This window comes from Rhinolophus sinicus, chromosome 4 (genome assembly GCF_057876585.1).
Source record: "Rhinolophus sinicus isolate RSI-liver-muscle chromosome 4, RSI-T2T, whole genome shotgun sequence".
In the NCBI taxonomy this organism is placed as follows: domain Eukaryota; kingdom Metazoa; phylum Chordata; class Mammalia; order Chiroptera; family Rhinolophidae; genus Rhinolophus; species Rhinolophus sinicus.
In genome coordinates this window covers 16,340,751-16,356,519 of record NC_142504.1, presented here as the reverse complement: position 1 = coordinate 16,356,519, position 15,769 = coordinate 16,340,751, and the positions used below count along the sequence as shown (strand labels likewise).

The 15,769-nt window shown below is 41.6% G+C and overlaps 1 protein-coding gene across 3 annotated transcripts in view; it reads right to left on the bottom strand.

Annotated features, from left to right (window-relative positions):
* OSBPL3 (oxysterol binding protein like 3) overlaps window positions 1-15,769 on the bottom strand; it is a 158,579-nt gene that overhangs the window by 51,123 nt on the left and 91,687 nt on the right. For all 3 annotated transcript variants that reach the window (XM_074340882.2, XM_074340883.2, XM_074340884.2), the window contains 5 exons: window positions 6,441-6,557; window positions 6,224-6,277; window positions 5,187-5,300; window positions 1,740-1,907; window positions 1,032-1,155 (listed from right to left, as the gene is read on the bottom strand). In XM_074340882.2, the coding sequence (XP_074196983.2) occupies window positions 1,032-1,155; window positions 1,740-1,907; window positions 5,187-5,300; window positions 6,224-6,277; window positions 6,441-6,557 (577 nt within the window). The remainder of the gene's footprint in view (window positions 1-1,031; window positions 1,156-1,739; window positions 1,908-5,186; window positions 5,301-6,223; window positions 6,278-6,440; window positions 6,558-15,769) is intronic.

The following is a 15,769-nucleotide window of genomic DNA, read 5'->3' as shown; positions in this document are numbered from 1 at the left end:
AGGATAACTGTGTCAATAGTGGAACTGCATGAGGACCCTGATGACGCCCTTCAAACTGACCTTGGAGGACCTAAAAGTATTCTTGGACCAGTTCTTGAGTCACTAACTCAAAAATAGCCCACAATTTGCTGTTCGCTGGGTGACAGTAGCTGTTTCTGCCAAGGAATCAAAACCCAAATGCATTAAGATAGTGGTCTCAAATGTTGGCATCTTCAGAATCACCTGGTGAACCTGTCAAACCGCAGGTCGCTGGGAATACAACAACGTTCTCTGACTCAGTCTACCTGGGTTGGGCCTGAGAATTTGTTTTTTAAATTACACGTGTCCATGTCCCATCCCCAGACAATTAAATCAGAACACTTTCAATCCCATTGGTGATTTTTGTTTGTTTTTTCAGTTCCTTGGGTGATTCTTAGTTAATTAAGGTTGCGCACGCTCAGCTCCCTAATGGCAAGAATTCTCAATCCTGGCTCCTTATCAGAATCACTTAGGGAACTTTGGAAAATTAGTGATACCAGGGCCCTAATCTAGGCCAATTTAAAGAGATTCTTCTGGACAGGGGTCAGGGCCTGGGTATTCTTGCATTTTAAAAGCTCTCTTGGTGATTCTAATGGGCAGCCAGGGCAGAGGACACTGGTTTGTGGGGATCTCCATTTGGTTCACCCACTCACCCCTCCAACAGTGACTCTCAATGTTGGATGCACATCAGAATCATGTTTGGCACTTGATAAAAATGGAGAGCTGTGCAGACCCCAGCCCTGGAGACTGCGATTGTGTAGGCCCACGTGGAAATCAGGCATTAGTCAAGAACAGAAAAGAAAACCTGTCTGCATGCACACCCAGCTGAAGATGTAAAGCTCTGCAAGGAAAGTGTCTTTGGGTAATTATGAGTGCAAACTTAATAACTAAAATATGAGATGGAATGTAGACCAGTGACAGGGAAGCATATAAATTCATCTGAGGTGTGCATGCTAAACCAGTATAATCTAAGAGGCATGACAGAAACAAGCCGAGGTTTCAAGTCACTTTACCTTTTGAGCATTTTTCCATGTCCTCTGAAGACTGTAACCATAATGGAACTCGAGTCTCACCACCACAAGAAAATGATAAATGGCTTCCAGTTTGAAACGAATTCTGCTTTGATAAACTGCTGCGCTGTTCCACAAATATAAAAAAGCACATTATAAATGAAAACAGAGCCCAGTCGGAACACATTAGGGTAGAAGTATAACAACGTGGGTTAGTGGCTAATGGAAGCCATCTGCCTGTAATGAGGAAGAAGCTTCTAGCAAAACACTCCACTGGAGAGCTTAGCTCCAGCTGTCACCCCAGCGTGGCCATACCATGCTCTGAAGCCTTGGACTGTAATCCTTACGTTCTTCTTTGGTCAAATGATAATCATATCAAAAAATGATATAAATGTTGGGAGATTTTGCAATCCTGTAACGCTATAAATGTACCTACTGCATTTTACAACCAGATAAGAAAAGCAAAGTCAAACTGGTGAAGCGTTCAGGGCTATTAAATTTCTCAGGGCTATTCTTTAGTTACTGTCCCAGTGATAACAGGTGCTCCCCGGGCCCTGGTTCTGACTGACTGGGCAGACACCTTAAATACCAGCTCAAGCTTCCCTGCTCCTCCCCGCACACCTTTCCTTCTTCAGACACCACCCCACCAAGGTGGGACTCCACCACCCAAAGCCACCCCTTCTTTTAGATTCATTATCGGCAAACTATTACCTTCCTACTTGAAATGGAGTCCGAGACAACAGACGGAGAGTCTGTGACAGTGGATGCTTGGAAAAAGTGATTAACTTCGTGTGGAAACATAGCGATTTCATTCTGACGATACATTCGGTGGTGGCGGAGCTTGGATACCCACTCATCAAAGGTTTCTTCTGACTTGACCTAAATTGTTAAGTTGAAAGAAGGAAACCATAGCTTCACTCACTGAAAAGAAAGATTCTTCATCAAATTGAGGTTACTCCTGACACCCTCTCTTGTCAGATTGGCACACATAGAAACGTAGAAATATCAGCTTATTGACTTAGTTTACATTTATGGGACCAATGGGAACAAGTTTGAGGAGGAAATGGAAAGTAAAAATGATCTTCGTAAACTATATATTTAGGCTTTCTATGAAAGGGTCCAATTGTTATGCTATTATTAAGAAAGCGAAATAGTATCAATTACATTAAACAACAAATAAACTGAAATTTACATTTGCCTGTCTCTTAAAGCATTTCCAAGTTCTCTTGTTCCAACTTCTCCTTTCCCTACTGAAATTAGTGCCCTCTTTCTTTATAAACTCTTTTATGATCCAGACTTTAAAGATCAATCTTCTCTGAACTCAAATGAATTAGTAAATTCTTCCTAAAATATTTAACCTTGTTAATCTTCTCTGACAAAGAATATATTGCTGAGGAATACGTGTTAATGAATGTGAAGGTTATTTAAAAGAACATTTCTCCTGCCCTCAGAAATTGAAAAAAATCTGGTAAAGTATTATCGGTGATTTCCAGGATTTTTCAAACACACACACACACACACACACACACACACACACACACTTAGCCATTCTCTCCATAAATGAATATCTATCAATGTCTAATTTTCATGAAGAATAATATTTGTAACTAGTAACTTTTATTATATTTCAAATGCACATAAACGTACTAAAAAGAATATCATAAGTATTGATGCACCATAGATATTTCTTAATAGTCAATATTTTTGTGTGCGTATGAGGGTATTTTAATATTTTCAAAATGAAAAATCATAGATACCTATATACTAGAACATGGAGGCTCCTGAAGTGGCAATTTATAATAACCCAAAAGGAAGCATGGTAGGCTAAGTTCCAAGAAGAAAAATCCAGGTCAATTCTGTTAAAATCTTTATAAATGCTACTGCTGAGAGCAAGGATGTGGACATAAATATCAGCAGCATCATTCACTTAGGAAATGTTCGGTTGCCTCTTATGTTTTTTGTGTTGATTAGAAGTACATACAAGACTTCAAACCTCTCCAGGTGCTAGTAAACGTGTCACGTACAGGAAGAAGCAATACAAATAGAGTCATCTCTCTGTTTCCCTTAAATTATGTTCTTGAAATAAATTTGATTTCCCAGATGTGGTTAACAGGAATTTTAACAGGAATCTTGTGTCATCCTTTACACTTATCTACTCTCGGAAGCCCTTAAAAATCAGTGCCCAAAGCATGCATCTTGATTCATTTTGTATTGGTTAAACAAGGTAGAAGAATAAAATAACTTTATTAAATAATTTACTAGGGACCGGAGTTCTATGCCAGCCCCTCAAGTAGTTACAGGACTGTGGATAGAGAGCCACTTAACTCTCTGGGCTACGATCCCTCCTGTATAAAAGGAGACAATGGGACTGGATGGCCCATATTTAAAAACTGCCTGCCTCTGAGGCTATTAACGAGGACCCTCCGATAGCTACACCTACCTACACTCACAGTCATAGCTGATGTTCAAAGGAATGAACAAAAAGCACAAAGAGAACTTAAAGTGAATCAATACAGAGACATAGTAAACTGTTGATCATGGTGTTAGTATTTGATATATTTTAAGGCATTCTAGTTCTTTAAAAATTAGGAATTAATAATCAATCACTTTTATTCTGTTAACTAGAAGAGTGAATGAATGAACAAGAACTTATAATTTCCTGACCAGGTCAAAGCACAGAACTAAGAGTCATTGGGAGTACATGGAAAAATAACCTCATTATTGTCAAGGAGACTGACCATTGAAACAGAGGTGGGGGTAATAGTTATTTATTTATTTGTTTATTTATTTATGATTCTAAGTCTCTCCCTCCTTTACTTCACACAAGTTGTTCTCAACCAGGGGTGACTTACCCACTACCCCCAGGGGACATTTTGCAATGTCTAGAGACATTGTTTGCTTGTCGTACCTGGAGGGGGATTATTACCAATGTGTATTAATATTAGGTAGAGGCTGGGGACACTGCTCAATATCCTACAAGGCACAGGACAGGCCCCCACAAGCAAAGAATTCTCCAGCCCACCATGTGACTAATGTCGAGGGTGAGAAACCCTGCTTTACACAATTAACTACAACCACAGGCACAGGGGCTTCTGCTAGGAAGCAGTACGGGTTTGACTATCTCGTGCAGTCAGTCAGCCTCATGAACGTGGAACGTGCGTATTTGCCCCAGCACCACATCCCTGGGGAGGACAGGGAGCTCATAATCTCATGCTTTTATTCTTCCAACCCCCAGCCCCCATTCCCAACATTCCAAATAATTTGCCCAAGGTAGAAAAGAGTTTTAACATTTTCTCAGTTAATTTATAACATTCGATTACCACCTAATAATTTTATATACGTACACGATAACTAAACTTATTGAGACTACTGTGGGTCAGGCACTATGCCAAGTTTTCTACGTGCAGCCCTACAAGATGAGTACTATAATAATTCCCATTTGGTGGTGGTGGTGGTGGGGGAGGAGGCATGAAAACCGAGACTTTCAGAGCTTCAATCATTTGCCAAAGGTCAACAACTAGTAAGTAGCCAGGTCAAGAGCTGAACCAGATCTGAATCTCCAAAGCTCTTGCTTCGTGCTGTTCACCCTCTCTACCACCTGCAGGAGAGAGGGCACAGAGGGTAGTTAAGCAGCCTTGAGAGGTACTGTTTGGAGGCCCACACTTTAGGGCAAAGTTTCCTGACATTCACTGTAATATGAGAATTTTAACGGAATCCCTATAAAATTAGCCAAAATTGTATGACAGACTAAATATTAAATATTGTATTTCAGGGAGCCCATTGAAAAACTATGGTAAATGGTTATTTACTGAAGATGGTACTACCTGGGGAAAGGCGGAGGGGGAGGTATGTTTGGAAATATGCAGTTTTTTTGTTATTGATCGTTGTCACAATCATGGGGAAGAGGGTTGTGGGGGGCTGAGGGGGCCAGGATAAGAACCCTTCAGCAGCATGAGAGACAGTCCTGCACATGAAGAACTGTCCCATCGAAATATCAACAGCGTTCGTTAGAAATAGTTCCATAATGAAGATCTTCTACGTGTTGGCGGGATGTTTTGAAATATTCAAAAGGCACCACCAATAACAGTGGGACCGACGATCCCTTCGCAACATAAAGGGACTTTGCAGTGGGAAACTGCGCCTGGGAGGCAGCCTCACCTTCAGATGGTAGATGTGCTCCTCGGTGTCTAGATCGATGCATTTTGACGATTTCTTTACTGACATCACCGAGAGTCCAACATCAATGCAGCCATGCAGCTTCTCTCTCTCTATCTGCAGAGGCACGGAGAAGCCACTTGAGAACCACGTGTTAAAATGGTAGTAGCACCCTTGACACTCCTTCCCTCCACGCTCACCTTCCACATCCACTAATAGCAAACATAAGAACGATGATGTATCAAGCATTCAGGGTGAACCAGTACTGAGTTGTATGTGCTGTACATGCATTATCTTATTAATCTTGGAGGGGTTATGGAACAAGGGGTCTGTCTACACAGCCTGTAAGTGAGGAAGCTAGAAAGCGAGCCCCGTGGACTGACTCCACGGCCGCGAGTTCACCTTTAACTGCACTGCCTCCCACAGAGTTAGTTTCCAGGGTCTAAATTCTTTTGGAAGTGCTTTAAGAAGAGGAGGGGGGGAGGAAGCTAAGACAGGCTACCGTGGGTCTGGCATTATGTCACGTTTTCTACACATGACCTTCCAAGGTGAGCACTGTAAGAAAGGCGAGGAGAAGAAGAAGGAAGAGTGGGATCAGAGAGTCCTCCTGGGCCACCTGCCTAGTGGTAACACAGGGGGAACTCTACATCACCTCCACCAAGGTCGTTCTCCACCAAACCCCTCAGCCACTGTGACAGTGGGAGTGACACTTGTACTATGTTTTAGTCCTGTTATCTCAATACAAAAATATCTTCTCCTATCCAGAGAACCGCTCAGCGTGACCCTAAGACCAGAACAGACTCCTGGATACACAGTAAGATGTTGAGAGGAGCTCCCTTCCTCCATTTGGCAGGTGAGCTGAGCCCACCTAGACCCCGGAGCTGGGGCAGTGGAGAGCAGGTACCTCTGTTCCCTGTGAAGGAATTATTACCCTTCCGTGGTTCTCAGTTCAGAAAAATGAAATCCCCACATGTGCACAATTTCATCTATGGGCCCTTCAGAATTCTTCAAGAGCGTGTTGGATTAATGAGAAAACTTACATCAGTTTGGCTCTTGGCGTATTTCAAGATTCCTTTGTCCAGATAGAAGAATCTCTGTGGGGAGAAAAGTATAATTCAGTAAGATATTCCATTTAAACGTTCTTTTTTCCCTGGGTCCCAATTTTCAACTTCAAATGAAATATAAGTGTCTAAGAACTGGTTGCTGAGCGCAGTGGTGTGGGTTCAAAGAAAGGTGAGGCCGAGGCCATCCTCTTACCTTGTGCCAGCCTTTCAAGGGCCATTTCCTCTTTTTCAGCAAAAACCCTTTCTGAACTGATGGCTCCTGGGTGTAATTCATCTCTCCCCTCAGTCCTTCCACCACTTCCCAGCTGTCCTGTTCCAATAAAAGAGTTCATGCTAAATGGCTATCTTTAAAAATAATAACAACATTAAGAAGCACTTCATCCGACCAGTAAATCCATCCAAGATGGTGAGCCCGGCTAGGTTTGTTGGGGAGAAGAAATTCAAATTTAATTTGTATACCATGCCTGGATCTTACAGACTTAATGCTATAATTTAATGATATCAAATTTGATTTGGATTCAAAAAGCTCTCTCTTAGAAGAGAATGTTTCTCTCTTTGGTGATTAAACCTTGACTACCACAGCTGAAGGTAACGATTTCACTGTAAGCTCCATTTTGGTCCTCTTTGAACATCATCACACAGTTAACTGTTTACTCACCACTACGCCTCAGTCTGAATTTTAACCAAAAGCTACAGATATCAGGATGGCAGCGGGGGTGGGGTCGTGGGGAGATACGGGAAGGTTGGCTAAAAAGTATGAGACTGGATGTAAGTTGGTAAACATGACAATTTGGTTGAAATGATGATTTAATTGTAAGTTAATATCTTCAAATTATAGATATTTAAATATTGAAAATCCTGAAGCATCCAAAAGGTGCTTTAAGCAACAAGTATTTTCGTCCTTTTTTTCCAGAAGTTTTGTTTTCCCCTACTTTCTTTGGTTTCGAAACTTTTTTTGGAGGGGTGGGTAATTATTGCTGTACTGAGCTGTTTATAATTGTGAAGAGGTACAAATAGTTCTTACAATTTATCGTCCATTGTTGGCTATTTAGGTTATTTCAATTAATTGACTGAAAAAGAATTTAAAAAGGAATACAAAAGAAAAACTCTAAAAATTCTGAAAATGTAGGTTTAAATGCTTGAAAATGCTTAAATCATTGTAAAATTACCCCGAGATAGACCAAAGTAGGCCATACTTCAGCAGCTGAGATAGTGGATTTTTGGGTTATTATTTTTACATTTATTTTTGTGATATACATGAAATGCACAAATCTTAAGAGTACAACTCAATGAATTATAAACCTGTACCATCAGGAACTACCATCCATATCAGAGAAAACATTTTGAACATAGGAGAATTAAGTTTTGACAAACATGCCCCCCTTATTGAGATATTTTTGGCATCTGACATATGTAATTTTATGGCATACAATGTGACAGTTTGGTGCACTTCCATCTCCTCACATAATTACCATTTTTCTTTTGGTGGTGATAACATTTAAGATCTACTTCTTTTTAACAACTTTTTTATTATTAGTTTCAGGTGTACAAAACAACGTAGTGATTAGACATTTACACACGTCATGAAGTGATAACCCCAATCCTATCTGACACCATATGTATGAGCTACTATAATACCGCTGACTATATTCCCCATGCTGTACTTTACATCCTGTGACTATATATATTTTTTTCATTATAGGTGACATTCTATATTATTTTGTATTAGTTTCAGATGTGTAGCATAGTGGTTAGGCATTTATGTAATTTATGAAGTGATCCCTTCGATAAGTCTAGTACCCATCTGACACTATATACAGTTTGTGCAACGTTGACTAGATTCCCCATACTATACTGCACATGCTCATAACTATTTTGTAACTATCAATTTGTACTTTGTAACGCCTTCACCTTTCTCATCCCCTCCCATTAACAACTTTCAAGTTTGTAATACAGTATTGTTAACTATAGTCACCATGCTACACATTAGATCCCCAGAACTTTCCCTCTTATAGCTGAGAGTTTGTACCGTTTGACCAACTTCTCCCCATTCTCCCTCCTCTCTGAACTCCACTCAATAGCCATCATTTTACTCTCTCTCTGAGTTCAGCTTTTTCCGATTCCACATTTAAATGAGAACATACAGTATTTGTGTTTCTCTGTCAGACTTATTTCTCTTAGCATAATGCCCTCAACATCCAACCACATTGTCACAAAAGGCAGGATTCCTTTTTTTAATGGCTGAATAATATTCGTGTGTGTGTGTGTGTGTGTGTGTGTGTTACACAGTCTTTTCCATTCATCCATTAATGGACACTTAGGTTGTTTCCATGCCTTGGCTATTGTGAATAATGCTGCAATGAATATGAGGGTGCAGATAGATATCTCTTCAAAAGACAAATACGTCCTTTTGGCTAAGATTTTATGTTGACTAACTTGCTCTTAGTCAAATTTCCAGCCTATAGGCATGCAGCATGGGCAGAAGCCAGAAGGGCTGGGAGATAGATGATAAGTGTGGACCAACACCAGGGAGCTGAAGAAATTAGATTCAAGTCCCAGGAAACATATGATCTAATGGAGAGGGCATGGCACACACAGCGAGTGCTGGGTGCTCTGGCCTGGTTTCCATGTTGTCCTCCAGTTCAGTATATGGGAGCACTTTGTAAAAAGAACACTTCCCTACTTTAGCAACTGAACTCTTCATATAGCTATCCTGCCAGATCTGCCTTTTAGCTGACTCATCGCACGTTACTACGAATGCAGTCAAACGTACACGCCAGGGTTTTACAATATGATGGTGGCCCCCCAGGATCTGGAGTTGTAAAAGGAAATTAATTCTTCCTTGAAAAAAAGCAATGCTTCTATTCAGCTCTTAAATTAGAGGGCTTTTTCAGAAAAAACAAAAACAAAAACAAAACGCAGCAAAGTGAAATGAGATTTCTTTAGACAAATTATTAAAAGCCACTTAGTTATACCCAGACAATAAATGGAGAATGCATATTATTAAGTGATACGAAGCCACACACACACACACACACACACACACACACACACACACACACAAATCTGCTCAAATTTATTTCAGGCTCAGAAAGCCATTTCTCAAAATTTGTACTATCTTACATGTCAAAATTTTAATGAATCTTAAAGATCAGCAAGTTAAAAATTCCACCTCCTCCAGGAAGCCTTCTTCAGAGGAAAGTACTATTTCATCCTTAGAGACTCTATCAGTATTCTGTTTTACCTTTCCAATAGTTAACCAGTTACCTATAATACATAGTGAGATTTCTGTCATCCCTCCTGGACAATAGACTTCTTGAGGGTTTAAAATGTCTAGTGCACTTCTGATTGCCTCACAATGCCAACCTCACCTACCGTCCTGTGTATGTATGCACCCAAATGGCAAATGAATAAACTTGGTCCTGGAATGAGACTGAAACCAATTTATGCTCTTGGAATATCATAAAATTGGCATGCATTCCACGTGTGCCCAATATCTTTTGACCAAATGACTATTTACAAATTAAATACAGCACATTCATAGTTGTAAAAAAGGGTATGTCTGTGTGACCACTGTTCAGTGAAAAGCTAAGGCTCGAAATCTTCTGGAAAGTACTCTAAGGGGATCAAGCCCTTTTTGCTTTGCTTACGACTCCCAAGCAGAAGGCCACATGCAGAGTGCTATCACTAGACCATCGTGCATATGTGATCCATACACTCAACTGGACAAAATTAGACGTTACGGCATACTTCACAAAACTGGAGAAAAAAAAAAGGAATGAGATTATATCTGTTGTTTAAAGGAAAACAAGATTCAATTTCAAAAATGTTTCAAGGATTCATGTTAAGACTAGATTTCTCCTGAACTCTTGAGACACAGTACATTCCTAGCAATGTACCAACACAGAGGGCAGGGAAGTAGATGGGGTTTGTTTCCTTATTTTATCTTCAGCTGGGCTCAGACCTTGACACTCTTACCAGGGGAAAAACCAGATTAGAAGTGTTTAAGGAAGGGAAGGCTCTCTTTGACTGAGAGAGCATCGCAGCCAACTCCTTTTCTAATCCTCCACATTCAAATCCTCCCCCTCCTAACTCCCCTGTCTGTCACTGTTCTGTAGTCACACAGCTGAAACCTGAGAGCCAACACAGCTAGTGTGCTCAGCAGGGCAGGGGGGTGGGGGCGGTTCTGCTCTCTCTGAGGCTGTGGAACTCTGGGAGCACTTCTCATCGCCACAGTGATGGGAGAGTATCTAAAGGCTCAGTGCCAGGGACATGAGATGTCCTGCAATGCCTGCCATTTAAAACACCAAAGAATAGTGCCTCAGAATACGTTATCCTCTGGGGTCAACTGAAACAATATATAAATGCAACAACGTAAACAACAATAATGTAAATGACTGGAGCATACTTTCTAGCTCCATGAAAACCTTTTCTGTCTTGTTTACTAGTTAAGAGTACATAGTCGATATGAATACATATGTTGAACAAATGAACAAAGCAATTACAATAGCTAACATTTATTAAGCATGAGGTAGTGTGCTAATGACCTCCAAGATTGGATGCATTCGTATCTTTATTTTTTAAATGTGGAAACTGAGGAAGAGATAATTAGATAACTTCCCCAATGCTGTAAAATTACCAAGTGGTAAAAGTCACCTGCCTGCAAAATCTAAATTTTTAATCATTCTGCTCTATATGATCACGTATTGTATATTCTACTGTAATTAAAATATGTGAATTCTGATGATGACCCAGAATGTCCTGGGGCAGGGAGACAGTGCTGGGTAAATCCAGGAAGTGGCCAAGATCCTGAAACAATTGGAAGGAGTGAAGAAGCCCTGCCCTGTGGACAGACAAGCAAAGTCTGGGACCCTGCTCAGAGTTACCTGGGTTCTTATCCTGTCCTCCCACCATACCCCCCACACCGAGCGGGAAATCAGCCTGTGCATTTTAACGCTGCTAAGTCTTTGCTCATTAGCTCTTTTCTATGTGAACATTGGCCATGGAATTCTCACTTAGCCCCAAACCTTCTCCCTGGGCAGAAATTCTCCCCCTCCTCAGCTCTTGCACAAACCTCACCTGCAATGTCTGTCTCCTTAGCTGGAATGTGGGTTCCATGAGGACAGGGATTGGGTCTTGATTGTTATAATCTCATTATGCATCTGGGACAGAGAGGCCATAAATAAATACTTACTGAATGAATGAGTCTGAGGAGCAAGGTGGGCATAAAAAGGGTCCCACAGGGCCCTGGGGGTGAGGGACGTCAAGAATGTGTGCTGGATTGGGGTAAATTGGTATTCAGGATAGAAAAAAGCAGAGATGCAGGTTTCTCTCGGCTAAGAGGACTGGGGGTAAGGGAGGGGCTCTACCTGTTCGTCACATACCCAGGGATCGGGGTTAGGACACGCACCTAGAGCTGAATGAATGTCCTGAGATACACAGTACAGGGTGGACTTGGGCCTTAGGGGAAATCAAGGTGCTCCTGACTTAGCCCAGCCCTAGGGGTGTCAGGCTTAAAGCTCAGCATGAATATCAGCTGGAGAGAGAAATAGGATTGGGTCTGGGGGAAGTCGCTTCTTAAGGTTTTTGCTTGAATTAAACAGAAGACCGTCTGGCACTGCCTTCCGGCATTAAATTCAGTCTGCTTTATTGAATGCCTAAAAAAGTGCCAAATACAGAAAACTGCTTTGTGATTGGAAAGGCAGCTAAGCATTTATTCATGCTCATGAGCTGGCAAAGTTCATTTCCATATTGCTGAGTGCACGCATTGAAAGCATTTCCCTCCAGCACAGCTGTTTCCATAGTGTGCATCTCCTGGGCACCTGTCAAATGTTGGATTCTCCATCCCTGCCCTTGTAGAGATGTCAGAAAGAGAAAAGGATTTCAACTTTCATTCTTCCTGAAGTTGAAGAGTGTGGTGAGAGGATGTTTTGTGGCTGCCGCTATCTGCCATGACTCGGAGAGTGGGTTGTTCTGATCAGTTACTTACCCTGTTTTTCAGGGTTTTAAAAATCACAAGGCAATACCCAGCATGCAGTCACGTGGAGTATAATTTCATGTGTCTTTAATGATTAAAGGCATCTGTAATCTTCTAAAGCCTTTGGACCATCAATAGCATCTTTTATGATTGTACTATGAACACATGGAAATACTTGTTAGTAGAATTCCAGGTAACGTAATGACAGCTTTAACTTATGTCAGACAAATTCTGTACTTATATTTCAATCCTTGAGATTTGGAATCGTTGCTTCTTGTCAGTTGTTTCTTCCTCAACTAAGTTTTGTTTTTGTTTTTTTAACACCAGCATGCATGATAGGACTAGCAATTAAAGCAACAAATTAGTTGGGGGTGGGGCGGTGGTGTTATGTTATTTAATGTAGTGCTTCTCAAGCTGTAATATGCATACCAATCACTGAAGATCTCATCAAAATGCAGATTTCAGATCAGTATGTCTGGGGCAAGGCCTAAGCTTGTGCACAGGTGAGGCCCCTGCTGCTGCTGGGCCACTTAGAGCACCCACACTCTAAGGAGACCAGGCTGTCTTAAGAATTGGGACTTGACTCCATAGGCTCTGAGGGCAAAACCATTACTAATGGGTGGGAGTTATAAGGCCCTGGAGTCCAGCTCTGCATCAAGGATGGATTGTCTGATGATCTAATAATTAGTGCTACGAAAAATGATGAAAATGAACCTGGGCAGCCCTACGAAAGAACAAATTCCCTAGTCACTGGAGAGCTCGGTCAGACTCCTAGACCAGAACAGAGGTCAGAATAAACGAGCTGTGCAATCTCTTCCAAATCTTATATCATGAACTCATGTCATATTAAATGGGTATAAAGTCTCTGTTATGCAAGTTGACTATGTTCTAGACAAGTGCCGCACAACATGTGCTAATGACGCTGTACTGTGCACTTAAAAATGTGTTAAGATGGGAGATCTCCTGTTGGCAGACAGGCTGTGGAGGAGCGCCTGGGCTGGCTCACCACACGTGGGCATGAATCGTGTGATGACGGGACAGCTCCACTACACACCCCTACGTGAATGGGACCTGGCGGGAGGTGTGAAGAAGGGAAGACTCTCGCTCTTCATTTTATACCTTCCAGCACGGTTCTAATGTTTTAATCTTTATTTCCTTTTAATTTTTAAAAAAATCACATTTCTTTGGCATATTGCAGGGCTCTGCCCTTTGTTATCTGGGCCTTGGAGAGAATCACAGACTATATTCAGACAGAACACGTTTGAACTCCAATTACGGGGCATTCGTAACTCAAGAAATCCCTTCCATTGCTGGGTGGCACTAGCCGATAGTGTTTTCTCTCTGAGGGTGCTCCAACTGTTTTTGGCAGAAGTTTAGCACAATAAAATTCCTTATCCTTGATCCAAATCATCAGTGATTTTTTATTTTCACAGTACTATACAAGAAAAACGGGTTCTCATAATGAGAAGCTAGCAACAGGTTAAGGTCCCAGACAGCCTTACGTATCAAGAAGGAATGACTTTTGTGTTAAGTAGGTTATATTCTAGCTCATTACTGAGCTTCTATTTAATAGGGTAGTCTCTCCTCAAAGATCTAAGGCCCAACACCAGGTACTAGAGATGCAAAGATGTAAAACCAAGTGCTGGCCTCTAAGAAGTTAACGTACATTAAAAATCAACAGACATCACAAGACTGAACACTAGCAAATACCGAATGGGAGATTCAAACAAACCCATGGCAGGAGTTCTCAGGGAAGCCCAATCACCTTAGGGGAAGACTTTGAGCTGGGACTCCAGGAAAGACTCACAGAGTGAGAAGCAGGGTTTCTGAGGCCACCCTGACAAATTACCACAAACTTGGTAGCTTACAACAACAGAAATTTATTCTCTAACAGTTCTGGAGGCCAGAAGTCCAAAATCAAGGTTTTGGCAAGGCTATGCTTGCACCAAAGGCTGTAGGAAAGAATGTGTTTGTTTTAAGTTGGGCTGCTATAACAAAATACCACAGACCGGGCAGAAGCTCGGGAGTCCAAGGTCAAGGTGAGGGTAGATTTGGTTCCTGGTGAGAGCACATCTCCTGGCCTGTACACAGCTGCCTTCTCTCTGGATGCTCACGTGGCCTTTCCTCCAAGCGTGAGAAAGAACGGGCTCTGGTGTATTTCCTTATAAGGACACTAAGCCCATCTTAGGTGCCACCTCAGGACCTCATCTAAACTTAACCTCCTGAAGACCCTGCTCCTAAATACCATCACGTTGAAGGTTAAGGTCAACATATGAACGGAGGGGAGGGAGACACAAACATTCAGTCTGTAAAAGGGTTCCCTGCCTCTCCCCATTTCTGGTGGCTGTCATTCCTTGGTTTGGAGCCACATCACTCCTATCTCTGTCTCCATCTTCTTGACTTCCCCTCCATGTTGGTCTTCTCCTCTGTGTGTTGGTTACAAGGATATTTGTCGTTGAATTTAGGGCTGACTTGGATAATCCAAGATGATCTCTTCATTTCAAGATCTTTAAATTAACGACATCTGCAAAGACCCTTTTCCAAATAAGGTAGCATAACCAGGTTCTAAGGGTTAGGACATGGACATATCGTTGGGGGTGAGGGGCACCATTCAGCCCACTATACAGGGCAAGAGGGACCACTAGGCGAGAGATTGCAGGGAATGTGACTCATCTGGAGTGGGCACAGAGAGGAGATGATTTTAATTGTGATGCTGCTTTGTGTACAGGTGCAGAGGGGACTCGATGGTAGGCCCAGGATGTAGAGAGATGTCAGATTATTCTAGGGAAGTCTTCTGTTTTGTCTCTGTCCTACTTCTTACAGTGTCACTCCTGGCCTTTCGTATCTTAATATCATCATATCACTGAAGTAGACTTAGACTTACCCCTCCCTCAGAAAGAAGTGTTGAGTCAGTTCGGTTCACACTTGCATTGATAGCTTCTAGAGAAAATTCCAGCAACTGCACAACTAGTAAGCTGTGCTCTCAATAAAAGCATCTGGGTCAGGGTTCTGCCTTCCTGTATGCTGCCCCATGGCCAACGCGAACGATGAATACTTTTATTTTCTTAAGGCACCCCATGTAGTTTTTATCAAAGTACTGCTTCTAAAACCCACCAAAATATATTTGCTGCACTTGCTGTTCTGGAACTTCAGAACAGCATAGAGAGTACAATAATTCCCAGGAGTGTTTTAAGAGTTCAGTTTCTCCTGCTCCTCAGTGTGGGATGTAGCTGACAGCATAACATCTGTAGACATGGAAACTATCAAAGATACCCTGACAACTCAAATATGTCATTTTAGCTGAAGTTTGAACCTCTTGCTAGATCAATGGTTTTTCTTTATAAGACTTACTCAACTAGAAATATATTGAGAATTGAGTCTAGTATCTTTGCTCTTCCCACTTTCAGTGTATAACGTCAGTACCATAGGTGTGACCAAACAATAGGCAGTGAAAGGTCCCGAAAGGGGGAATCTGGTAAGCTTCTGGAAAGCTAAGACAGAAATATATAATTATTTGTCTCTGTGGAGCTCCTGATAGTCAGACG